Raw genomic sequence first — 26,409 nt, 5'->3', positions numbered from 1 at the left:
GTTACATGCCGATTGCCGCGCCGAGAGCTTCTCCTTTTCATCTCAAGTCCTGGTCATCATTTCTCCCTAAGTCAGGGAATTTGTAGGACTCGGTCAGCTTCAAATGGGGATTTGGAGAGACTTCTTCACTTCCAAAAGGGGGAGCCTCTTTAGGACAATCGTAAGAAACTGAGTCATCCGAAGCGCAATTTTGAACAATTCAACCAACAATTTGATTCAAATACAATTTCAAAGATGAACGATTCGTCGCTTACAAGTTCAGAAAAATCCCTTAAATTTTCTAAAGGAGGCAAGTAGATTTTTGGAGAATGGTCATTGGTCAGCCTCCCCGCTCCTCTAATTCCACCCTGATCACATTTTATCGAAACAATCCACGGCCTCTACAAAGTGTCAACCTGACAAAGAGGCGCGATGATTTATTTTCCAAGCTGGCAACGTTGCGCAGGGTTTCCACAGATTTTTATGAATGAAATCGGATGAATCGGACCAACGTAGGAGGCGAGGAAGAATGCACACCGGACACGATGCGACCCGCCACGCTTAAACACCATACGCAATAATCAGACGAGACGATGTGGAGTAAAGTGTATATTATTTAAACCACACCGGGAGCTTACACTGTTGTCAGACTGCCCGTCACCTAAAAGCATCCTGCCATGATAATCAGAGATTTCTCACCCGATCTGACAGCGTAATTTACTCTGCAAAGCAACAACCACACAACTCCTAAAAGGATCCTATAAGTGGATAAGTGGTTTTTGCTTAGCATGCCACCGCACAGCACACTTTTGGTCCCTCGGGCCGGTTACAAGAGCGTAACTCATTGGGTTTTTTTTTCCCTCATCACGGAGTATGTGGTCTCCATTGATTTGGCTACCTTTATGTGGACGATGTGGAAGGTGATATGAGGCCTGCCGCGCATGTAGTCTTATAGGTCTTAGGGCCCACGCACAATAGAGATAGTTCTTTTAGATTCAAGTACGTCCATGTATGTATCATGTGTGCAGGTAGAGCAGAACGATGCTCGCTGGTGTTGTCAAACTTTCAGATTTTTGTAGCTGTCTGTTCAGCGTTTTTGAGGGAGAAATGAAATCAGTCCATAGGAGGTGAGATGAGATATAATAAAGTGAGTTTGATGAAGATTGGAAGTTGGAACACCGAATCAGAGGAAGGAAGATGTCACGAATTTTCCGTAAAAAACTTGCGATCTACCTCTGCATTCGTGCTTCCCTCCCATACATTGATAGCCAAAGTGCAAAAACATTTACCTCCGTTGTAATGTTTCAAAGTTTCTGCTCCTATTTTATTTTTTACGAAGAGAAACATGCCAACATCCATAGGTTGAAATTCATGAAGATCATCCCGCTACATATATGAGAATGAAGGAAGTTTTCAACAAAATACGTTAATTGGTTTTCCAAGGAAAAAGTAAAGTGTGACAGGAAGGGGAAGGCTGCATAGTCGCAAACGAAGATACGCAGTTTCGTACGTAGGTCATCGCCATGCAGATGTCGCGGTGGAGCATTCATCCTGAAAAAGAAAATGTTTCCTATCACTACTCATAGGTACCTATTATGGCTCATTGTCAGTCATGCTTACCAAATGAACTGCGTTTTGCTAGTAGAAACGACTATTTATGGCTCATCCATAAAATGACCTATCTGCATTTACATGTAATGGCACAAACGTTGTTTATAAAATGAGCTAGAAATTCCTTATTTGCAAAACATCCTGCAAATGGGCCTCACAAAGAAACTGGTCTGCTCAAAGGAGCTAAAGGTAGAAATTGGCAAATTTGGAGGGTGGCAATTTGCATCTGGCAACAAGTCAGCAGGAGCCACTTTTCTCCTATGGGATAAAATGTGGACTCGCTGCTGTTTGGCCTGAAATGAAGTCAATTTTTTATAATAATTCCTCTCGCAAAACTCGCGTTGTTTTTAAAGAAGAGGACGGGTTTTGCCGTTTTAGCTGAATTCGTTAGATCATTTGCATAAGATCAGTTGGACCTTGAGGGAGACTAGCTTTTGAAGATTTGGTTGTTACTGCTCTCATTGGTAACATCAGAAATCAGGGCCGGATTCACCTACTTGCCGCCCCCTTCTCATCCGTTTTGAAACATCGATAAAAACCACCAGGTGAACTTGCAGCGGGGAGGGGTGCATAAGACGCGTTTACTTGTGTTGGACACATTTTTTGCGAAGTCCTGTCAACATTACCACCAAAAGTTCACGGAACTTTGCGCGAAAGTTAAGTTTCGTGAACCTCTCTTTATGTGAACAATGCCTTCCATTTATAAGAAATGAACGAAAAAATTATGAAAGAACAAACTGACCGCACTGTGTTTGACGCAATGCGTGAAGTATTCATGCAGTCTTGCAGGCGCTATGCGCTTCACGCCGACCGCGGCTGACCGCACTGTGTTTGACGCAGTGCGTGAAGTATTCATGCAGTCTTGTAGGCGTTATGCGTTTCATGCCGACCGCCGCGCTGCGCCGCTCCGTTCCAGGTTAAATTGCGTGTTTGGTTTCTCTCTTAACTCCACTAACTAAAGGTGTTGTCTCTTGTATCACCGAAAGACGACAAAATTAGAAATTACTATACTTTTACTCTCTGGAAATGAGAGATTTTGTCGCCTTTTCTCGTTTGTACTTCATTTTTTGAATCCGATTCTCTCTTTTTGGATACCTACATTAAAAAAATTGCAAAATTTGCCGCCCACTAAATTTTCCGCCATGGGCCGCGGCCCATGTGGCCATCCCCTAAATCCGGCCCTGTCAGAAATTGGAAGCATTTAAATCAGAAGGAACTATATCCATTCTAACATGAGCCCTGGGATCCATAAGAGTACAAGCATATATAGGTTTCGTGTCAAAATGGATGGAGTTCCCTTCAATTTTAATTCAAGTCCAATTAACTAACTGCCCTTGGCTCTTTCTCGCTGAACACCGGCAACTTAGGTCTCGGATGTGAATCGAGAAAAAAAGACCGAGTTGCTACCACATTCCACTTCGCTGAGGAAAAACGCCGTGTGAACATTTGACGTTGCCAAATTGGTTCTAATGAAATATTCATTTATGAGAAAAGTTGCTAATATTCTTCATAGAAATTATCACACATTTTAGATTGAATGTGAATGACATCCTCTGAAAATCAAAAGACTAATAAGGAATGTCCCCTTAAAAATTCGTATTTTAATATATGAAATTTGGCAAATCCTTTAGGTTGATACGCTGTTCTTCCTGAGGACGGTAGCATTGTGCATCCTCCGGTGTAACATACGTCGGCATGCATGCATTGATTTCACACCGCGTCTCGACCAGCCTCCGACCGGACCAGACTCGAGCGACTCATCCCAATAAAGACGTAAAGCTCACGGGCATCCGGGGGCACTTACGCTGTTTTTCGAATGGGCCGTTCGCTTTAGTTTCGGTACCGTGCGCGTGGCGATCGGCCACGCCGGTTCGTCGCCTCCAAAGACGCCGACATTCGCTCGCCCGGTGGCCCGCTCTTGTCGGATGGTCGAGGCTGTATTTACGCTAAAAGGAACTATGTGCAGATGAATTAAGGGAAGAAAGAACAATGGACATAGGATTTGTGTGCCTTTTTAGTCATTTTTTAATTCAATTCATTTGTGAACATTGGTGGATCCAGCAAATATTGAACAGCCTTCGATTTCACTCGCGGTTTGTAGCAACGTTTTCTGGGTATTTGGGGATGCTGAATGGTCCAGTGGACAAGGTACGAATTTAAGCATTGTACATGTACTTCTAGCCAAAATTCGACGTAGAACACGCTTCGTTCACAGAAAATTACTGAAACCAACCTCTAATTAAGATATTAACACTTCCAGATTGAACTACTCACGGGAATTCTGAATTCCCCACTCACGAGAAAAACAATAGTCCACTTGAATCAAATCGCGCACTACAGCGGTTTTGGCAGGCTTCTTAATCGAGCAATGCTCTCTTTCTGTCCATGTATCGCTGAAAGTGTTGAAAACGTGCAACAGCTGAGCCGATGCACCGAGATTGAAGTTGTAATATTTTCATACGACAGAGACTGATAAAGTAAATGCGAGATTTCACTCACGTAGACTTTTGATTTTTCATGAAAAATTGAAAATCATGAATGTTTAAATTCACGCGTCCAGAAACATTAAATTACTTAGGAATTCGTTTCAATAATTTTCGTTGCGCGCATCGTGTTTTACTTGAAATTTTGGTTACGCATCATATATACATGTACTCAAAAAGTGATTATGTATATAAATGACTACTTCTATTAATCCTAACTATATTGATTTGAGATTTAATTAGTCTTCAAACTCTGTTTCAGATACTGTTTGGTTTCCCCAACGAAAGAATGAACGAAGTACTGCATTATACTTTCACCAATTCTCGCTAGTCTGGAAATCGTCGAATTTCCGAAAGTTTTCATTTTTTGACGGAGGCAATTGAAATAATTGGTAAGTTCCAAATGTTTATTCCTGGCATTCCAATGAGGACTCATTGGAGTTCGGGATCCAAGTTTACTGCGTCTTTTTTTGCCTATACTCTTGCTGTAAATTCGCCTTATTTTGTAAACATTCTGAATTCAGCCAAATTTTCCCTGGTAAAAAAATATTCTGGAAGAAAGCTAAACATGCTTTCCCTTGAAATTTCAGATGCTTCAGCTTAAATTACGAGAAAATTCCTTTGAAATTTTGGAAGAAAAATGTCCATAGGCTCCAAAATAATTCATATTTTATAAAAAGAAATCGGCAACGTTCGAAGGCCCATACGGCGTTGTTCCTCAGGGCGGGAGTATTGCGGAATGGTTGTGACGTCATTCGTCATTTCCCATTTATATCGCGGAATATATTGACGGAGCGACGAGGGCCAAACTGGGAGCTTTCAATGTGTAGCCAGCGGAGGGAAAACGAGATTATGCAGGAGGCAGCAAACTCGGGCGGTGATGAGAGGGGCGCGCGGCGGGGGCGACGGAGGTGGCTCAAAGTTATCTCAGCGCACGGGCAGCGGTCAGTTTGATTTATTCCGAATGTCCTCCCGGTTTCCCGGCCGAGGATCCCGGGGTGGAAACTCGGGACGCGAAAGGGGGAGGTACGAAGGAAGACGCGAAGGAAGAGAAGGACAACGGTCAAAGCCTCAAGAAAACTCAAGGAGCCGGGGAAGGAGCCGCAAATGAAGGGGGCGAACTTAAGTCGTCGAGTGGCGCGCCCGGCGGTGGGCACCTATCCCGGACCCGGAAATAATTGGAGGGGTTTAAGGAGCCCGGATTATTCGCCGAGGCATTGATGGATTAAATCAGCTGTCAAGGCCGCCCCGAACATAACTTATGCAATAATGTTCGACGCCAGAGGAGCCGACTTTAAATTCAACTCGCACTCGGTTTATGTAAGTCCAGTTAATATTTCATGTAAGAAGATCGCTGTTAAGATTACTTGCGAGACGGGGGATGATTCCGAGCTACTGCGCCCCCTCCCCCGACCCCCACCCCGGGCCGCTCGCCTTGCGCCGTCCAGCCCGGCTGCCCCCTCCAAGTATGCCCTGCTTAAGTCTTACTTTGAAATCAATTAAGATTTTCACTACCTCTCGGATAATAGCCTGACCCCTCTCTTGACACCCGGCGCGGCCGGCGCGGCGGGAGGGGAGGGTGGGCAACAACGCCGTATGCGCTCTTCCCGCTTGCCGGATTTTCTCCTTTAAATGATGAGCTTAAAGCATGTAAGGGCAGCTTTGCTATTTTAAATATTACGTGTTAAAAGTTTCAAAATTACATGGGGTCTTTCGTTGGGAAAACAGCTCAGACTGACGTTTTGAGGCTTAAAAATCGCCACTGGAAAAAAGTCGCTTGGATCTAAAGTCATAGACTTTTAAAAACTCTGACAAGAAAAAATACTCTAAGATTCAATCTGACTCTTTCCCTAAATGAAAAGGAAATCCGCCTAAATCAAAAGGCTTGACTCTTCGATTCAAGAAAAAATCGGATTGAATCGAGAGTATTTTTTCTTGTCAATGTTTTTAAGAGTCTAGACTGTAGATCCAAACTAATTTACTTTTCTAGGGGGTTTTTGTGGTGAATTTCTCGCAGAATATATTTAGAAGACTACTTTTACTTTGAACCATTGATACCTGAATTTTTTTCAAAATTCGCCTTGTCTTCCAAGCCCATCGAATACAACTTCACCGGCATAACCTATATAGCAAGGAGACAAAATTAATGCAAGGACATCTAATTGACACACAAACAATATACGAAATGGTGCTCAGAATGAGCTGAAGAAACAGCAAAATCAAAAAAGAAAAATGAATAGGAGGAAAACATGAAACGTTTTGAGAAATAGTTTGTTTATTTAGGTACGGAAAAATATTGCGAACGCAGCTCATTAAGCACTTTCAAATGCAGCAATACATTTTTTTCGCGCAAATTCTCCATTGCGATATCCTCTTTGTCATTCTTACCGTCAAACGTCGACAATGAATTTTGCAAATTCTTCATTTACACCTCAATTTTGAGGTTCTCAAGTCCCATATCCCATAAACGATCACGAACACGAATATTCGCAAGTTTTTGAGAAAATTCAGATGAAGCGGCGGAAAGGCGGCAACACGGGAGTGTCCGTAGGTCGTTCTCGGCGCGGGCACCTATCTCTCTCGGTACGAATCAATATATCCTCTTCATGTTGGCGAAGGGATTCATCTTAATATGCATGCACAAGCGACTTAAGACTGCCGCCAGCGCCCCGCCAAGGAGTGGGCAGAGGGTAGCCCGCGGCTGTGGCGGGTCGCGGGTGGCGAGCGGGGGCGGGGGGTGGAAATGAGTAGGGGCGACACCCCAGCACGTGAGTGCCGGAACACGCATACGATTCCGTTGCTACTCGAACCGCCCGTTATTAAGCTCACCCTCAGCCGGGGGCGCCCAAATATGGCCCGTGTCCAGTTTCGTCCGGGTGCCGGTTTGACGTATGGGCTACATTTCGCAATTAGAAATTATAACTTCTTGCTCGGTTTAGAAACGACATATGTGCGATTAGCTCCCCCTGTGCATATAAGTCGTTTTTACAGATGAGCCAGAAATTGCAGTTCTGAATTTCAAAGTGCAGCTCAAAATTATGACCGAAGAGAGTGATAAGTCGATGAGTGTAAAAATGAATAGCTTCTAGCTTCTATTATAACTTCTAGCTCAGTTTAGAAACAACGTATGTGCGATTAGTTCCTCCTATTCACATGAGGGTTTTTACAGATGAGCCAGAAATTGTAGTTCTGGATTTCAAAAAGTTGTTCATATGACCGAAGAGAGTGATAAGTGCAAAATGGATGTTTTCAGTAAATAAAATTACAGTTCAGGGGCGATCTAATAAGTTCTGCGCTCATTCTAACTAGTTCGCCTTCAATAACCTGGTAGGCAATGTGATCGACTCAGGAGTTAAAATAGTTGCTTTCAGCAGTTGGAGCAATTTATCAGTTCACTACCAGTCCAGTGGCTACCTAATAAATTCATTCATGATAAGCCGCGCTCATGCTCACTATTTCGCCTTCAATAAGCTGGTAGGCAATGTGAGCGACTCAGGAGCAGTATTAGTTGCTTGCAGCAGTTAAAGTATTTCATCGGTTTCAGTTGCATGGGTTATCTGAGAAAAAGCGTACGTGGACGTGGAACCCCCAGGTTTTCAGAAATTGAGTTTTCGGCGGGATAATATTCTTTGAGGGTGGACGCATCTCCTACCTATGGCGATTTTACCAAAATTGCTTTGTGATGTCTTTTTTTAACATTTGAATATCTATCTCAGTGAAAAAGGCGTAGTTTCCAGGCCGCGCCTCTTCCAAGCGCAGAGTACTTTTTAATGTTAAAAACCGTGAGTAAGGGCAAAAACCATGATTTTCAATGATGCCATCGAACGCGCATGCTACTTAACTGTCATAATACTACTAAAAATGGCAGCACTGAGCGGTTTTGTTGAAGGAGGGCGTATATCCACCATTTTAAAAAATTGTGTTTCTTGCCCAATTTCTCCGGCCCTCCTCGTGTGACTGTAGGTCCTATTGAATGATGGTGTATTGATTAATTCTTTCGAAAAGCTAACATGAAAAATTGTGGAAGATTACACATTTTTTATACAAAATTCGCAAGATTTGATTTTTGGCGGTCATACACTTTTTCAAATAACCCGTTTGATGGCCTTTTTCTTTCATAGTTCACTTACCCTACAATTTTCCTATCCCCCTGTGCGTTAAGAAAATGTTTATGTAAAACCCCCTGAGTGACCGCAAATGGCCGGAAAGTATAAGTATTGAGACGTAGCCTGGAGCACGTCCCGGATTCCTGACTCCGGATCCTGGGGTCCCCTCCGAAAGTGCGGAAGATTTGGCGGCTTCCTCTGCGGTTCCTGTCAAAGTAACTTGCCCTCTGCAATTGGAAAACGAGTTACCGTAAACCCTAAATTTTAACCTTTTAAGTCCTCGCCGGGAACTATCTCCCTCCGTTTTCAAGACGGATGCATGCCCTTCCCTTCTGACCGGGGTTTAAAATGTTTTCTCGGTTCATACGACGATATACTCTGGATTCCGTTTGTTGCGCGCAGTCCTCTGCGCCTGTAAGCGGCAAAAAAGCCTGAAAAAACCTTCTTTTTGTTAAAACTCCTGAATTTGTTTCAAACTAGGCGCTTCCTGAATGCGCCGCGGTCTAAACCCCTTAAGACGATCCGCACCTCAAGCATTATGCGTTTACATTTTACTCCTAAATCATTCAATATTATAAAGTAAGATATGGCCTAAACGATACTCTCATGATGAGGCAATCCGCCAAAATAATGTTTAGCTTGAGTTCAAAGCTTGCTTCGGCAATACAACGTTTCAAAAATTAGATGTTTTACCATTGAAAATTCTATTATTTTGAAGTTTCTTGGTTGAAAAAAACAACTTTAGTTGTCCCTTTTTATTTTCTAAAGAACAAAACCAGAAAACCAGAAAATAAAAAAGGATCAACCAAAGTTGTTTTTTCAACCAAGAAACTTAAAAATAATAGAACTTCTCAATGGTAAATAATGTAAACTTCGAATGCTGTATTGCTAAAACGAACTTTGCACTCAAGCCAAAAGTTTCACTGACAGATTGTCTCAATCGCCGGTCCTCCCTTCTGGCTTCATCTGGCCCTGTGGATGATATTTTTTTTTTTTTTTTTTTTTTTTTTGAAAATGTAAAAGTTTCAGGCATAAATTCTCTCGTCTAAAGCCAGAGGAAAGTCTAAGACATACATACATAAGAGTCACTCTCAGTCCAAGGCTCCAAACAAAACAAAAATTTTGACAATCCCTCCCTGGTAAAAATTGGCGATAAGAGCTGCGTTTCAAAATACCATAGGAATTCTTATAGCCGGCTAAAGAAGGCTACAGAAAATCATATAGCTGGCTGTAGAATGCGGAGAAAATCATACGGCCGGGCTATACGAAGCGATAAAAAATTATGCAGCCGGGCTATAGTTCCTATCGCCGGGCTTTACACTTTATCGCCTGGCTGTTGCTTTTTCGCCATCGATTATAAAAGGCTATAAGATATTGTGTAGAAATTCGTGTGCTTGGAAATCATTAAGTTTGATACGGAACCACCTTAATATTTACAAAACACACATTATATTTTCCTTTAATACATATTTTTTTTCATCAATTAAAATGAGAATAATCCGTACAGGATGTGCAAACATTTCAAAATCATGAGTTGAATAACGCTGACTCCGCCAGATTAAATATTAGAGCCTAACACAAAGCGGAGCGGCGACGCACTAGCGCCTACAAACCTAACAGGGATACTTCACGCATTGCGCAACGCGTGAAGTATCCCTGTTAGGTTTGTAGGCGCCAATGCGTGACTCGCGCTGCGCTGCCCGCCCTGCCACGGCGCTTGAAGCAACTATTTCACACCAGAGGTATTGCACAGTATCATACGAAACTGAAGGCGCTCTAATATATTAGTAATGGTAGGCATCCATCAAAAGTACGGAGCTTTCCTCGCAAAATAAATCAAGATACTACGGCCCAAAAAGAGAGCAGTATTCCAAAAACTCACGAAGTCCTAGCATCCGTAATTTAGTAACGTTTAGCATACACTTTATCGCCTGGCTGTTGCTTAATCGCCATCGGCTATAAAAGGCTATAAGAAATTGTGTAGCCGGCTATAGAAGCTATTGGAAATCTTACAGCCGGCTGTAGGTCTACGGTATTTTGGAACACAGATTCTACTGCCAATTTTTACCAGGGCTCCAGTAGAACCTGAAGAACTTTTATACCTTAGCATCAGTAAATTTTACTAGATGAAGATGGACTCTTCCCTCTTTAAAATTTTGCTACTCGCCACATTCATACTAAAGGGTACGAAAACACGAATCTGCAGGAACTGCACTGTTGGTGAATTAGTCGAACGTTTAAAAAACTACCCACAGCCGGCAGACCAGAGCCGACGACGGGTAATTAGCATTGTTACCGTGGCACCGCGGCAGCCACCCTCGGCAAAAACCACCTATCCACCAACTATCCCAGCACAGGAGATACGCGGTTTTAAGACATGGGACCAGTGCGTGCCACCAAGGCGAGCCGAGTCAAAAAACGCGAGCCGAAAGGCTGTGTAAACAGCCCGCGGAGGAAGGGACGGCGAGAGCGGGGCGAATAGAGCCGAGGTAAAAATCGCCTATCTCTAGCGCAAACTCAACGTAGATACGCGGTTCTGGCGAGACGGCATCGCCACTATCAACGCTTTGATTCATTAGGGGTTAAACGGAGGGTGAGTCATGTGGATAACTCGGTCAGTCGCTCCGCATGCACACCTCTCCCCCCTACCCCTCCCGCCCGGCCGCGGCTCCCGGGGTAGACGAGTGTGTGTGCCGTGTGCGTCCGGTAAAACCGCGTATCTGTTCCTTGTTTCTTGGAGGAGTTGAGTGGTTTTATCCGAGGAAGAGTTGAAAAGCGACTTGTCACTCTGTCGTGAACGGTGACTAATGCGCTGATGACGTCTTCGCCGTGCGTTGATTTGACACATCATTTCAGACTTCGATGATCTTGAGGATGAGGATCTTGAATGAGAAACCGCGTATCTCGGTTTGCGACGTTCCGGATTGCGCATCGCTTTGAAAGTTGTTTGATCATTTATTTGGTCTGAAAGTTTCGGTTGTTTCTATTTTCCCTGTTTTAAATGTTCAGGGAGGCTCTTGAATTTTCCTCTTCAACCCCTTAATCAAGGGAAGTGTTTCGTTGTTATTCTGACACAAAAAAAATCCTTCAATGTCAAACCGAACAGAATTTATGACGGCTTGCAGCCCGGAGAATATGTTATTGAAGTGTTAAATGTACCAGGTTCGGTGCTCAGATTTGTCGAATAGCTTCTTTATTTCATTATCAGCACAAAATTGAACGATCACCCGCAAATTTTCGACAAAAATTACTCTCAAGAATATTTTGTCTTCGTCACTATGGTATCTCCTTTCATGGAGAATCGAATACAATCTGGAAGTAATGCTTTCGAATGGACCACATTTTGCAATAGCTCATTCTGGAAACATTCTATAAATTATTACTCTGTGCAGATGGGTGATTTTATAGATGAGCCAAAAATAATTTGTTCTCATTGCAAAATGTCTCAACTGCTGTTTCCATCGATACAATTCGACCACAATAGTAGCTATGTAATTGTGTAAACGTATAAGTTGTCCGCACTCATTTAACCGCTTTAATATCTTTCATTTGATCGCTCTTTTTGCTGATTTTAAACTATTCAGTGCTACTATTAAAAAGTCTCATAGAACGAAATATCCTCAAAAATTCTCTAAAAATCAAACACTCACTTATCCTAAAACGGTAGTCAAGGTTCTAACATTGAATCTGATGTTTCGAAGTACTGTTTTTAATTGTTTTTTTTAATTTTTCATTATTTTTTTTCACCCGGAGAAACTACAGAGTTCGTGTAAAAAATGGGCTAAAAATGGCTCTTGGTAAGAGAAAAAAAATGGAAAAAAGGCTTAGACTAAAAGGGGACCTGTCAATAGTCGCGAATGGAGGGAGCGATTAAATTATTAACATAAAAACAATATACGGAGGACTGAAGAAATTAAAACAAAATAAATGTTTTAAGACTGAAATTAGAATATTGATCCCGCGTTCTTAAAGAGAATGAAAAGAGAGGGAGAGAGAGAGAGGAGATAAAAAAAAAGTGTGAGTCACGAAGGGGTTTACTTTCTGCTTCCTTTTCCTTTTAGTCGAGGATGACTTAAATGAGAGTGAATGAGGGAAGGTTGGGGCCCGACGGGAGGGTGGTAAATTATGAGTCGTCCTGAGATGGTTCGTCAGCAATCCGAGTTACATTGAAAAATAAAAAGTAAAAAAGTAAAATAAATTAAAAATAAAGGAAGAAAAAGACGCAGAAGTAAGATTAGACTCCTTCTCTGTCACTCCGTCTTGGCGCGTCTCCCCCTCTGCTCCACACATCTCTCTTTTCTTCAGTTTTCGCGTTACGTATAATGATGGTTTCTTCATTACTAAGACACGCAGAGAGCACCGGCAGGGGGGGGAGCGACGAGGGGGGGTACGGGGAGGGGTTGAAAGCTCGCGAGGAGGAAGTTACAGGGTAGTTTGCATGTGTGAGTGTAGGGGTAAAGGCAGTGGGCAGAGGGGGATTATTCATGATGAGTGAGCGACGAAGATGCCCTCATAGCGGCATCCCCCTCGCGCGCGCGCTAATTTGTATAGCTCTCTCTGTTTATTTATGACTCCGTTTCGCCTCTCCGTCTCTCCGTCATGCTCATTCATCCTACGGCTGCCCTCTCTCTTCACCTTCTCTCGCGCTTTAAACTCCTTGAAGGTCGCACCACTGCCCGGTCGGTCCTTCCCCTACTTAGCACAATCTTAAAAACCCCCACTCCTTTGTATAATAAAACTTTTTGAAACACCACAGTTCTTACCCCTAAAAGTGTCCCTTCTCCTCTCCTGCCCCCACCCCCTGCCCCTCCTCCGGCGACGCGCATGCAAAACATGAATTGTGGACACCTTATACTTAAGCCTCCGTCAGTCTCTTGTTTTGACCGAAGACGTTGGCAACTCTTATTAACCCGCATACTCCCGCTTTACACTTTACCACACTCAGCTCATCAGCTCGCGTCCAGTTATATCCCACGCCACTAAACAGTTTAACCGTTGCATATTTTTTTCTTTTTTTTCAGTTCTTCCGTTTTAATTTTTTTTTTAATTTTTCGTGATTTTTTTTGCAAGTTTTTCGACCGGTCCGATTGCGCGCGCTTTTTTGGTTCGGTCGATGCGGTGACTCTGGTGCTTACACAAATGTGATTCTCTCCTCGAAATAATCTGGTGGTCTTCAGAAAATAAAAATAACGAAAAATACAAAAAAACGTGGGTTAAAGTATTTTGCAAAAATGTGATTTTTCAGTTCGACATTCCGAAACCAGGCCTCTCCACTCCGATCTCACCGGTCAGATTTTCTGTTCCTATCTGTGATAAAGCATCAAATTTTTCGTTCATGAATCTGTCGACAAATTGGCACCCAACATGAGAATAGACACGATGAACGTAAGTACCGGAAAATTTTATTTTCCTTTAGATGCATTCTGTAAAGAGGGAGATCCCCTGCTAAATTCGGAAATCGAGAGGTGGTAGATCACAGCCCGGTTTCCGTTGGTTTTACTAGATTTTGCTTTTGGAAGACACGTGATTTTCCGGGTCGTAATAAGCGGGTGCATTTATTTTTGACAGTTTTCCCCGGGACTTGCGCATTGTGACCGAAGCCCCGACCCCGAGCGGAGAGCGAATGAAAAAGAAGGCGGAAAAGCGACCAAACGGACGAGACGCGTTAAAAAGCGTAAAAAACAAACAGAAGTAAGCTTTCTTTGTCTAATATTCATTAACATTCTAAGTTTCCTCCTGCGTTTTTCTTATCACTCCTTTTTTTCCTCTCCTCGTCCTCCTCTCGAGGTGCTTTTCATTCCTTTTTCCCGTATCCCAACCTCCGAGCAGTCTTGGGCCCGCTCTGAATTTCGGAGGTGGACCACGCAGCTGTTCCAGACACGTGAGTCCCAACCCGAATTTCACCCTTGATCGTATAACGTCCTCTCTCGCTTGTCCAGCTTCCAGGGGGAGGATTTCGTGAAAACTTACCACCCGGAGTCCAACAGTGAAAATTTTAAAGCTTTGAGATTCTTTAAAGTAGCTTAATACTTAGAATAGAGAAGATTTAATCAGTTCCCCAGTAAATGATTTCGTGAAAATTTACCACCCGGAATGCAACAGTGAACATTTTAAAGCTATAAGATTCTTTAAAATAACATAATACTTTTAATAGAGAAGATTTAATCAGTTCCCCAGTGGAGGATTTCGTGAAAAACTACCACCCGGAATCCGGCAGTGAAAATTTTAAAGCTTTGCGATTCTTTAGAATAGCCTAAGACTTTTAATAGAGAGGATTTAATCAGTCCATTTTGTTTTGAAAAGCTCTCTAAAGTTTGCATATGTTATACCCTAGTTCTTACTTTGAATAGCTCGAGCTTGTGTGAAAATACGCGGTTAAGGTTTAACGTGTTTGAGAGTGCTCGAATGTGAAAATTTGTTCTCACCCCAACCCGAATTTCCCTGTTTTCCACCTTGATCGTGTAACGTCCTCTCTTGCTTGTCCAGCTTCCAGGTGGAGGATTTTGTGAAAACTTACCACTCGGAATCCAGCAGTGAAAATTTTAAAGCTTTGAGATTCTTTAAAGTAACATGATACTTTCAATAGAGAGGATGTAATCAGTTCCTTTTGTTGAAAAGCCCTAAAAAGTTTGCGTATGTTATTCCCTGGTTTTTACTTTGTATAGCTCGTGCTTGTGTGAAAATACGCGGTTTGACGCGCTTGAGAGTTGAGAGTGCTCGAATGTGAAAATTTAAGTTGTGCGGTGATCTCACGGGATTCCGAGAAGAAATACCCTCCAAAACTCGGTTGTAAAAAGGTCAAATCGATGGAATAATTTCATGGATGCAGCTCTTAAAACTCCATTGATTGAAGGTACTGAACAATTATGTTTCTGCAGAGAAATTCTTAAAAGCTCACTTTTTGTTTTATTACAATTTTCATACGCAGATGGTGTGAAACATCGGATCTTGTATCTTGATCTTGGATCTTTGGATCTTTGCATTGCAATGCTCACTTAATAAGACAATCAGTGCGATTAATTTTAGATGTGATTTATCACTAGCTTATTTTTCGCTAACAGCACGTACCTAACTACCTCAGTTTCGTAAAGGAAATATACTCAGTTTATGCAGGCAAATCATTGTAAATTTTGAAACTGTCTTTACTTTGAAAGTGACACCGCGGATTTTTACAATGAATGTATGTTTTTCTCATCTCTTTAACAAAACTTTGCGTGAAAAACGAGTTGGATGATGAAAATTGTTGAATTCGAATCTTTGAGCTTCATTTTCAAGAAAATACCTAACATCTGTCGAACAAAAACGTGCGAGATGCTCTTTTTCTATTGGAATAAAGACGATGATAAACTACTGGATCAGCGATGATGCGTAGTGGATATTCAAATTTTCCGTTGTGTACATCGATTTTCCTTCAAAGTTTTAAAGAGGAAATGTTGTTAAAAAATGTTACAGTTATGTCTTGTCTATATAAATTAGTCTCAAATTTGAGGTACTAAAACTACTTTTCAAAGCTGAAAAAATTGATGAATTTTTTTGAATTGATAGAGGTCTCATTCAAATGTATAACATTAACCTGTCAGATTGAAATCGCAATCTTAATATTTAGCCTTTAAAATAAATAAATAAACTAAAAGTGTATCAAGCAGTACGTTGATAGGGTGATTATGAAAAATCTTACTGACATAGGCACAGCAAAATGCACTGTTTAAAGACGAAAGAAATCTATTTAATATATGCTTTATTATCTTAGTATAATTTATATGAAGAGTCGATTAAAGTTTTTATACAGTATCAGTAACCTATCAGTTACGCAGATACTATCAAATGATCGTTTTAAAATGTCAAAATCGCCTAAAATTCTCGGCCGTTATTTCTTCACATCTCGTAGATGGTGAAGGACTTATTTTCTCTCGATCCCTTGTAAATCCTTGTTCCTTATATTTTAAGCATTGATCACCAATGAATAATGCATAAATCATTCAATCAATTCATAAATAAACATGAGCTATTATTTGCTTTCTCTTCCAAAAGAGTGACGATTGATAATTTTTAAATCGAACAAACAGAAAGATCAAGTCGAGGAAACTATTTACAGATCAGTAAATGTCAATTGGAATATGGCATGAAATAGCCTTATCAATTAAGACTAGATTTCACAATAATAGCATACAGGGGTGGAGGGTTGGTCAAGAGGGTCAAGGGTAGGTCATTATTTACTTGAAGATATAAACTAAAAATATGAAATCAAGTTAATAACATTACTGCCTTGCAGTGTAAAGCGATCGCTCATCATTATTTTATGCACAACTATGTACTTTGTCTTTCTGACGGAACGTTTTTTGCAGCCTTTGTATAGCCTAAACCTTTTTACGAATTCGAAGGTTGCTCCGCGATCATACTTTGGGAAGGAGGGGCCTGATTTTCACAAATAAGTACAAGCAATTGATGAAAAAAGTAAAAACATGGTTGTTGATTTGCGACTTAGCAGATTTTACGTCAAATATTTTTTGCGAAAGAAAACATCCCGAATTGATGTTTTGGAATTTTATTTATTTTACTTCATTCTGAACCGAATATTATATGAAATATTAAACAATGCTGTTCCTCTTTATCTTAATCTTTTACAAAGAAATGAAGCAACATCGGAAATTTTGAAACACCGCGGTCGAATTTCACTTGTTCCTAAAATTGTGTCGTCTACATCGGAAGCCAAAAACATTTTTCGCAAATAAGCTATTAACAACGTTAAGAATTGTTTCCTTAAAAGAGTAACTTTTTTAGTTAAAAAACGATCTAAAAAACCCTATTAACAACTGGGGTAACGTAACTACTTTTTCCGAACTCGTAAGAGTTGAATTATTGGTTATTTTCGAGACTTTATTTCTCTTCTGATAACGGTAAATTAATATTATCAGCACCGTTTGTAAATTATTATGATAAGAGCGGGTGCTATAAAAACAAGTAATTAATATTAATTCGCATAAACTTCCTTAAAACATATGGTTTTAAAAAATAAGCCGGCAGAATAGGTATTTGAATGAAATCACGATAGGATAATTTGCGATAGGTATCATACACGAACTCTTCGAAAATTTCTGAACTCAATTTCAACGCGGAGAAATAACGGTGATTGAGATATTACCATCTATTTGTAGCATTATGTTATTAAAATTTATTTGATGAATTTCGCTCCTTTTCATGTTGAATCTTAAAAAAGACAATGATAAAAGAATAACGAATAGACAAATGAATAAGTAAAAATATTTCAAAACAAACTGGTACAACAACACTGGTAAAACAATTGGTAACTTAAACGCGGGATTCTCATAACGTATAGACTTGGTTTTTTCCCTCCTTTCATTCTTTTAGTAGATAATTGAACCAAATCGCTCAAAAAACATTGATTTTTAGTCAGTCTAATGAAAATGTCATCATAACTATTTACTAGGTACTCGATTCTACATGATTTCGTGTATTCCTAGTATTTCCTAGGAAACGCAAGGAAAACGAGCTGCTGGTTACCTGAAAGCTTTCAAATGTATCACACGCTCATATAACTAATTTTACTTATGTTTCACTATACGATCTGAACTTTATGACTGTTTCATCATTGTTTTAATGCAGAACGATTCTACTTGAAAAACAATCGATTAAAAACTGAAATGTTTCACTTAAAATGCAAACGGTAGTGAAAAAGGGTAGTGCTCTACGAAACTTGTTCCACATGTAGGAGTCGATGGACTCATTAATCATTAAAACTCATCAATTAAATAAACTACTAAATAGCTAATCGTACTATTTTACAGCAATGAACCGAACCAAATCGTAAAAAATCGGATAAATTTGCATTGCAGTTGAAAGCGAATATTTTTTTCCGAAACATATCAATTCCGGAGTTACAGGCCCAATGAAGAGTTTAAATTAAAGGATCGCAAACTCATGGACATTTAACTTTAATTTCACATTTAACTGGCAGAAAGTAGTAAGATTTTTTTCAAAAAGTGAGCAAAACTATTGAATATTCTCTGGCAGGACCAAGTGCCGCTTAAAAAGATAAAAAATTACAACTTCTAATTCCATTCCGACGCTTCTTGAATTTTTAAACCTTATTGCATTAGAACACAAATTTTTCTACAGACCCCATAGTTTGACGGAAAAACTTAAAGAGACGGCTTATTTTAACTTTCTTTCAAATAACTTTAACGTTTCTTTCTTAACATTAACGTTAACACACTGGAAAAAAGTCTCCTGGAGCCAGAGTCCAGACTCTTGAAAAGTTTGACCAAAAAAATACTCTTGATTCAATCATTTGCTTGAATCGAGAGGCAAGCCCTTTAATTTAAGCGGATTTACTTTCGATTCCAGCAAAAATCCGATTAAATCAAGAGTATTTTTCGTCAAATTTTTTAAGGGCCTGGACTTTGCATTTAAGAGTCTTTTTTTCCAGTGCAGAGAAACGCTTCTAAAATGACCAAAAACATGAAAAGCCCCTATGAATGGAGGCTTAAACGGTTGACAAGCCTCATTCCCACCTAAGCTATGCACCGCAAAGTTAGCTGCTGGCCAAATCGCATTACCGAAACTTCCCAGCGCGTTCGTAGGGATAAACTTGGACAATTATAGGATCATACTGGAATCCTCGAAACGATTAGCTCGGGAGCAGGTTCACTTGATCATATTGATGATGGGGTTGAGATTAATTTGAGAGGAACTTATTGCGAGCGACGAAATATCAACCTCTCGATGCTGGGATTTAGCGTGTAAGCAACCGCGCCGCGATTTCAAGGTGCTACTCGAAACTTTCTCGACTTGAAAATGACAAACTAACTTGAGTCTATACTCCGTCGAAGTTGGCACAAACATATTCTCGGAAAATCTTGACTTTTACGGTTCGGAACTTGTTCGAGGGTCTTTTGGGCAGACGTAATGAGAATCCAAGTGTAGTATGCATCTTCATTTTTGTTTTTATTTAAGAAATCGCGTGTATAAATAGTGAAACAAGATGGATACGTGTATCGACAGGACGCATTTTAATCAAAAGGAACTATATCCATTGTTACGTGATTCCTGTCTTGAATGTATTCTTATGGATCTCAAGGCTCTTGTCAGAATGGATACAGGTTCCTTTTGATTCAAATACGTCCAATCGGAAAATGGACCACTGGACAGAATGAGATTTGAACTTTCTCAAGACATATCGACAGTGAAACTATCAAACCACGTATCTCTTTTAAGGGGTCTAAAAATTTTCACTCCTATTTTATTTTCTTAAATAATAACAAATCAACATCATTCCTTGAAGCTTTTTTCAGAATTTTCTATGCACCTGAAAAGAGAAATCATTGAAGTTTTTAAGAATTGGACCGCGTTTAGCAAAAGGAACCAAGCCACATCAGCTTTTGCAAAATTCAACCGAGTAATTTTAATTTTGTACAAGAGAACGTTTGTGCAGATTCCTTTGAAAAGTGTAATGAATTTGCTTCGTATTATGCAGAAAATCCTCTAAAATTTGCACAAAAATCCGCACAACCGTTTTCATGTATACCTAACAAATTAAATTGCTCAGTTAGAATTAGCACTATAGCTAATGTGGCTTGGTTTCTTTCTGCTTAATGCGGTCCAATTGACGTTGATAGTTTTCCGTTTAAAAAATAAAGAATGACAGGAAGTCGGCATTTCGCAAACAGAGGTGCGTGGTTTGCAAAGTTTCATCATCAATATTTCTTTCTCAAAATTTGATGTAGTGGTTATAGGGCGTATCAAATACTTCAAATATTCACGCATAAGCGAAAAATATACCCATGCCGTTCACATTCGAATTGAAGGATTCACACATGCCACTCACGGGAAAAACAAAATCGATGTGAACAAAATTGGCGACTGAATTTAATTTGACCTATTAGGCAAATCAGGCATTATGTTCGAAGGATACGAGTGTTCATCATTAACATTGGTCATAAAATAACCAAGGAACAAATTACGTCATTTCAGCAGTCAATTGTAATATGATTGACGTCTCCTGCAGTTTTCGGATCAAAACCTAACTTAAAGAACTAAAATGGGGAAAAAGGTTGTATCATCATCCTAATCCGTGTATGCATCTGATTAATCAAAGTCTGATTCTCAAGAAAGCGCTCCTTATTTATATTGAAAACTCATAACTCACTTTCGACTAAATTTTGAACATTTTCCTTTACAATTAACAATTTGTAATTTGAGCGCAGGCGTCATGAGAGACTGAATAAAAATATATAGTAAAAAAACTTGCAAATCAATGGAAATTTAGTGAGAAGGCACTCGTTTTGTAATTTATGATATGGCTTTTAAAGATCATCATCTATATAATTCAATTAATTGAAGTATATTTACTTTAAAATAATCCCTGTCTAAATCAAAAAGAACAATTTACAGCTACCCGCCCGTTCGTCTCTGCATTGGAAAAAACAAGACGAGGTACAAATTCAAGCATTCTGACATAGGATTCCATGAAAACATCGCGTATAATACAAAGCTAGCAACGAAACTCACTGAAGTCAACTTCAAACTATGAAGCGACCAAACGATATTTTAGCTAGGAGTTTATTTCAGTCATTTTCAAAGCGCGCATCGTATTGTAAGTGAAATTGTGATTAGAAAACATGTATCAGAGTGCTTGAATTTGGACCTTGTCTGATGCTGATGGTCCATTCTGCATAGGGATCCGGAGTGTAATATCCATCAAGCTTAGAAGCCCCTTCATTTGCATGTTCAGCAATTAGCATTACACCAAAAGCCGAGTACACATATTTGCCTTTGATTTTACCTTTCCATGCTTTAAAGTTCAAACAGGGTTGATTTTCTACGTCTGAATAGAACACAACAGATATATCTTTCTTTGAAAAACACTTTGAATGACCGCAATTTTTAGCACCACTAAAACCATCTCACCATTTTCACCTTGATTGTAACAGACATATATTAGCACTGCTTGAATCAAGGCTGTTACTGATGAAACCAAGGTAGGAGGAACCATATCTCTGAAAAATAGATGTACAAACCGTTTCATTCATCAAGTATCGGATTTTATAGGATAAAATTCGTGTTTTCGATCTGAATTTGATACGTGTTTTGTTCCTAAACATTATCAAACCTACATGAAACGGTGTTTCTCTGATAGCGCAATGATCTGATATTAAGATGCCTAAATAAACAGACATACTAGTTAATATAATCTATCTTTTTAACGACTAAATTTCACTAATGTTACGGAGGTAGACTTTCCATTAAGTAATTTAACTAAAAGTATCGGATAGGTATTATCCATTTAAGAAATTGATCAATGAACCACTAGACAAGGCACGAAATCAAGCACTACAAAACATGTTTCTCCGTCAAAATTTCATATAAAGTACAATCTACACGTTGCAAATTTTCGATTTCTGTTCACAAGTATAAGAAATCGGCGTATTCTGTGTGCGTTAGTTCAAACTTCCCACTTGCAAAAAAACCAAAGATTTCGAGTCAAATTTAGTGCGGTAAACTGATTTCAATTATTTACAATGGAAGATATTTTTGCTGTGTGCTGATAATTATTTCTCTTGACAAGTTGATGAATTCGAAAAATCAGAAAAGAGGAACAATTTTGCAAAAGCAGGCAATGATAATTTGCTAAACGGATAATATTATTTTCAATGCTCTTTTAATCTACGTTGATTTTGGATTTTCCGCGAACAGAGCTGCCACTTTTTCTTCCGTCACTGGTTAATTTTGAAAGTTTTCCCTTTTCCATATGTTCCGCGTCGTCTGCATACAATTTTGATACGGAATTTTAACTCTTGGAGGTTTGTGTCGCATGGAGGTGGATCTCTGTTGGAAAAATTGACCGATCACCGAGGTTGACCTTTTCGCGAAAGAAACGGACACATCACTCCAATGGAGAATTTGTAGGTGTCTAAAATATCGTGAACTTCATGCATATGATGAAAATTCTTGGAGAATTGCCACCAGATGACGCTAGAGGGCGGAATATCCAAGAATATTACAGGCCCGAGGGGATCTTATAATTGTTGAATCGATCAGTTTGCAAAGCTAGTTTGTTATACTAGGTTTTGTTAGTAAAGTAGCTCAAAACTGTGAATTGGTGGTTGGAGTATAGTTCAAAATGGTTACAGTCTTAAGAAGCCAAAAAATTGCACAAATTCACGACAAAAATTTACACTCCGTCGCACACAATTAATTTGCGTGGTTTGTATCACGAATATTGGTAGGTATCGGTCTTTTTGAAGTGTGATGTCTGCCGTTTTAAGGTGTTTTCACCCTCATAAAGAAAAAAATATAATTCAAAACGACTGAAATAATACACATGGAAGATCAGGAAGAGATTGCAAAATTGCGGACTCCTTGGTGAGTAACGAAAAACTTCGTTTTGAGGAATATGCATTTGAACATTAAATATCGTGCACTCTCTGAAACAGTTTGACTGTCTACCAAAATCAAGCTTATTTTGGCGTACCAAACCTTTAGAGACAATGGTAAACACTCGTAGATGTCTAAGAATTGTTATACTGTAAAGTTGTACGAAAACATATGCCTCTATCTGGTGCAAGCAACTATTACTGCTCCTATGACGCATAGTTTGCCTGTCACATTTTTGAAGGCGAACTGGTCAGCTTAAGTGTGAAGCATTGCGAATGAGGAAAGTTCATATCCTCTCTGCTAGAACCAAGTGAACGTGGTCAAACTGTTACAAGCTACTCGAGAGTCACTCAAATTTCACGTCAACTTTTTGAAGGCGAAATGGTCAAAATTGGTGTGTAGATGGTGAGGTTAAAGTAACTTTATGTCGAAAGTGCAACTACAATAATGTGTTACTAGATTGCGGTGTTTCAAAATTTCCCTCTTATTTTATATTTCAAAGAAGATCGAACCAACGTCATGGCTGTCACATTACCTCTTTACTCATCAACGACTTTCTTATGCTAAGATAATAGATTTCTTTCCTCATTATTGTGTTACTGTACTTTAACGTGGATTGTGGGTAGAAGGGTATTGATAAGAAATGTCGCATTTCGTATTTTATCTAGAAAATGGAGAAATTTAGAGAATGGAAATGGAATTTGGAAAATGGAGCCATCGTTTATGAATGCGTTAAAAAGACAAAAAGTGCGGAAATGTCTATAATACTCGACGCGGTGCGGTGATACGCTGCCCTTCATACACAGAGACGCCACAATATCCAAATACTTCTTTCGCTCTATGATCTCTATATCATTTCTATTAACAGAAACTTTGTAAAAACTTGAATATATTTGGATACCTTACGGTAAAATGATTCAGAAAATGCGTTCTCCCTAAAACGGGTACGTGTAAGCGCGTGTACGCCTTCTCACCGAAGAAGTTATCTATCACCCAAGAGGACGGTAAACCTTTCTATGTTAAAAATATGCACTAAATTATGTCTACCAGTTTTCGACCGAACTGTTCAATAACTAAAATTTGGTAAAACATACACACAAAAATTCTTGCAGATGCATAATTATTTACTCAACATTAACGAAAAACTTTAAAATGCTTTACCTCGTTTATTTTAGAAAGCTCAGCATATGAACTGAGCTTTCCTAGACATGGAATAATCTCTTTCTGAGCAAACCTGATTGCCAACGACAAATAGACTACGGCTTTCATCAGTGCGACAAAAGAGCACCAACCAATCACACAACTCCACCACGCTCAATCTTGTCTTATCCGGTCGTCAAACAAACTTTCAACAAGCAGGCTATACTGATCATTTTTCAGTATTCCTTTCATCAAACAGATCTATTTCAAGATTTTGTGGGCAGAGGTCCTGTCATCCATAGACGGTCACGCATTGAAAATCTACGGATGTGGTAATGATAAGCAGAGCTGCAGACTGATTACTGAAAATGTAAGACAAAGCGAAGGACAGAGGGGACATTGGGAAAATGGAGCAATCCTACTGGTGGAAGTAGGTGGTTGCAACGGACAAAGGAGGTGAGTGATAGATTAACTGACGGCAAACCACGAGAGACCTTGCCTTATCATTAGTCCATCATTTTTTCCCTTAGTCTGTAAGAACCACCCGCTTTAACCGATGAGATCACTCCATTTTTCCTTTGTCTTCTTTGCATACCTTTTACTTTTTCTATCAATTTCAATAATCGGCCCGCTGCGGGCCGATTATTGAAATTGATAGAAAAATTGGTAGACAAAGAAGACATTGGAAGTATAGAGCGATCCTATTGGTTGAAACCGGTAGTTCCTATAGACTAAGGGTGAAAAAATAAACTAAAAATATAGCAGGGCCTCTCGTGGGTTGCCGTTAGTTCGTCTATTACTCCCCTCCTTCGTCCATTGCAACCACCCACTTCCACCAGTAGGATTGCTCCATTTTCCCAATGTCCCCTCTGTCCTTCGCTTTGTCTTACATTTTCAGTAATCAGTTTGCAGCTCTGCTCATCATTACCACATCCGTAGATTTTCGATGCGCGACTGTCCATGGATGAAAGGCGACCTCTGCCCACAAAATCTTGAGATAGATCTCCTCTGTCCGGTGCGCATTGCAATCGCCCGCTTCCACCAATGGAATCTGGATCCCTCCTTACCCCTTTTGTCTTCTTTATCCATAGCTTTGTCCATGGATTTCAATAATCAGGAAAGCAAAGATCCACCTGATATACTCGAAACCAGAAGAGGACCGGGGAACCGCAGCGGCGTGTGGAGGGCAGGCAGGCGTCGGCGCGGAAGCGATAACCGTGTTTCAGGGAACTGGAGCGAAGTTCAACTCGGCCGAGATTTATTTTCTGGGGGAACCCCGGAGCCCGGTCCCGGTGCAGGGACAGAGCCCGCCCGCGCGGGGGCGGGGGGCGAAAGTTTATTCGAAAGTTTTTCCCGCGGAGGAGACGGCGGCGAGCAGAGGGTAGTTGTTATTGTGAATTTATTTTTATTTCACCGGCTCCTTGAATCTATTTGGCGAATACCTGGACGACGATTCGTGATCCAACTTTCACCCGGCTTTCGCTGGCTTCGTCCGCGGTCGCCCGGGCGCCTTGACTCCGAGTCTTGTTAGCCGACCTCCGGTTCTCCTGCCGTCGCTGTCGCGCCTCGTGCGGTTTCGCGCCCGCAACGAGATGTCTACCCGCGAGATGCACCCGACGAGCATCGCGGGTAATTGCATCGAGTTGTGCAGTATAGAGTACCTTTATACCCAGAGTTAGGACAACTCGATTATCAGCTGACTGGCAGGCGGCCTTGGTTGGCCATGGAGGCACAAACGAGTGCACCCAAACGAACGATATTGAGAGATAAGGATAAGAAATCCTGCCATGTCTGTCATTCAGAAACAACATGAAATTGGTTTGTGAATAATTGCTTAATCTATTTTCATTTTTGACCGATGGCAATAACAATTTACTCTTGATAAACCACAATTAGGTAATATATTCATTATTTTTGTTCACATCCGAGTCACCGCCATCTTGGTGCACTCGTTATAGTGACTCCATGCGCGAGAACCAATCAGAATTGGATTTTTTTTAGGCCACTTTCAGCCCAACTAAAAGTGAGTTGTCGCAACTCTGGGTATAAAGGGACTCTAGTGCAGTAGAGATGCATCCACATTGAGGTTTTTGGAAAGATTTAAGGCCGGGTTCATACTTGGACCGCGTCACAATGGATTGAGTCAATAGGAGAGGTCGGACAAAATTTGATAACTTCAAACGCTTATAACTCCGTTTATAGAAAGTTTTGAGGTTCTAAACGTGGTTTTATTGGTTTCCTCGTGAAATTTTCTTCCATTAACACCCCTTGAAATTTAAAATGTGACGATAAGTATCAAAATTTGCATTTTCAGTCAAAAATGTCTTGCCCGACCTCTCTAAGCCACTCAATCCACTGTGAGCGTGTAGCAGAAAAGAACCAAGTCAAATTTAATCGGGCAAATTCAATTTTTTACATGAAATTGGTTGTGCCAATGTAAATTTCGATGAATTTTCTGTTTGGCCGGAAACCAATTTCTTCAAATTTTCACAAAAATCCGGACAAACGTTCTCTTTCAAACGATTAAATTGCCCAGACTTTGGCATCAGCTAAAGTGGTTTGGTTCTTCTCTGCTAAACGCGGTCTAATTGTGCCCTAAGCAGCTCATTTTTGTGTGATGCTCCCTTATCGATGGCGAAACCGCAGAAATGCATTGCAGACCTCCTGTCGTACTTTATTTTCTACACGGATGTCTC

At 40.2% G+C, this 26,409-nt stretch overlaps 1 protein-coding gene across 1 annotated transcript in view; it reads left to right on the top strand.

Annotated features, from left to right (window-relative positions):
- The first annotated feature begins 12,923 nt into the window (after window positions 1–12,923).
- The window catches only part of lov (BTB/POZ domain-containing jim lovell protein), a 37,999-nt gene continuing 24,513 nt past the window's right edge, over window positions 12,924–26,409 (top strand). The window contains 2 exon segments of the mRNA XM_019055885.2: window positions 12,924–13,564; window positions 13,748–13,870. Coding sequence (XP_018911430.2) covers window positions 13,544–13,564; window positions 13,748–13,870 — 144 coding nt within the window. The 5' untranslated portion in view covers window positions 12,924–13,543.

This window comes from Bemisia tabaci, chromosome 2 (genome assembly GCF_918797505.1).
Source record: "Bemisia tabaci chromosome 2, PGI_BMITA_v3".
Taxonomy (NCBI): Eukaryota; Metazoa; Arthropoda; class Insecta; order Hemiptera; family Aleyrodidae; genus Bemisia; species Bemisia tabaci.
Note: the sequence above shows the minus strand (reverse complement) of the source record. Positions and strands in the feature narration are given on the sequence as shown.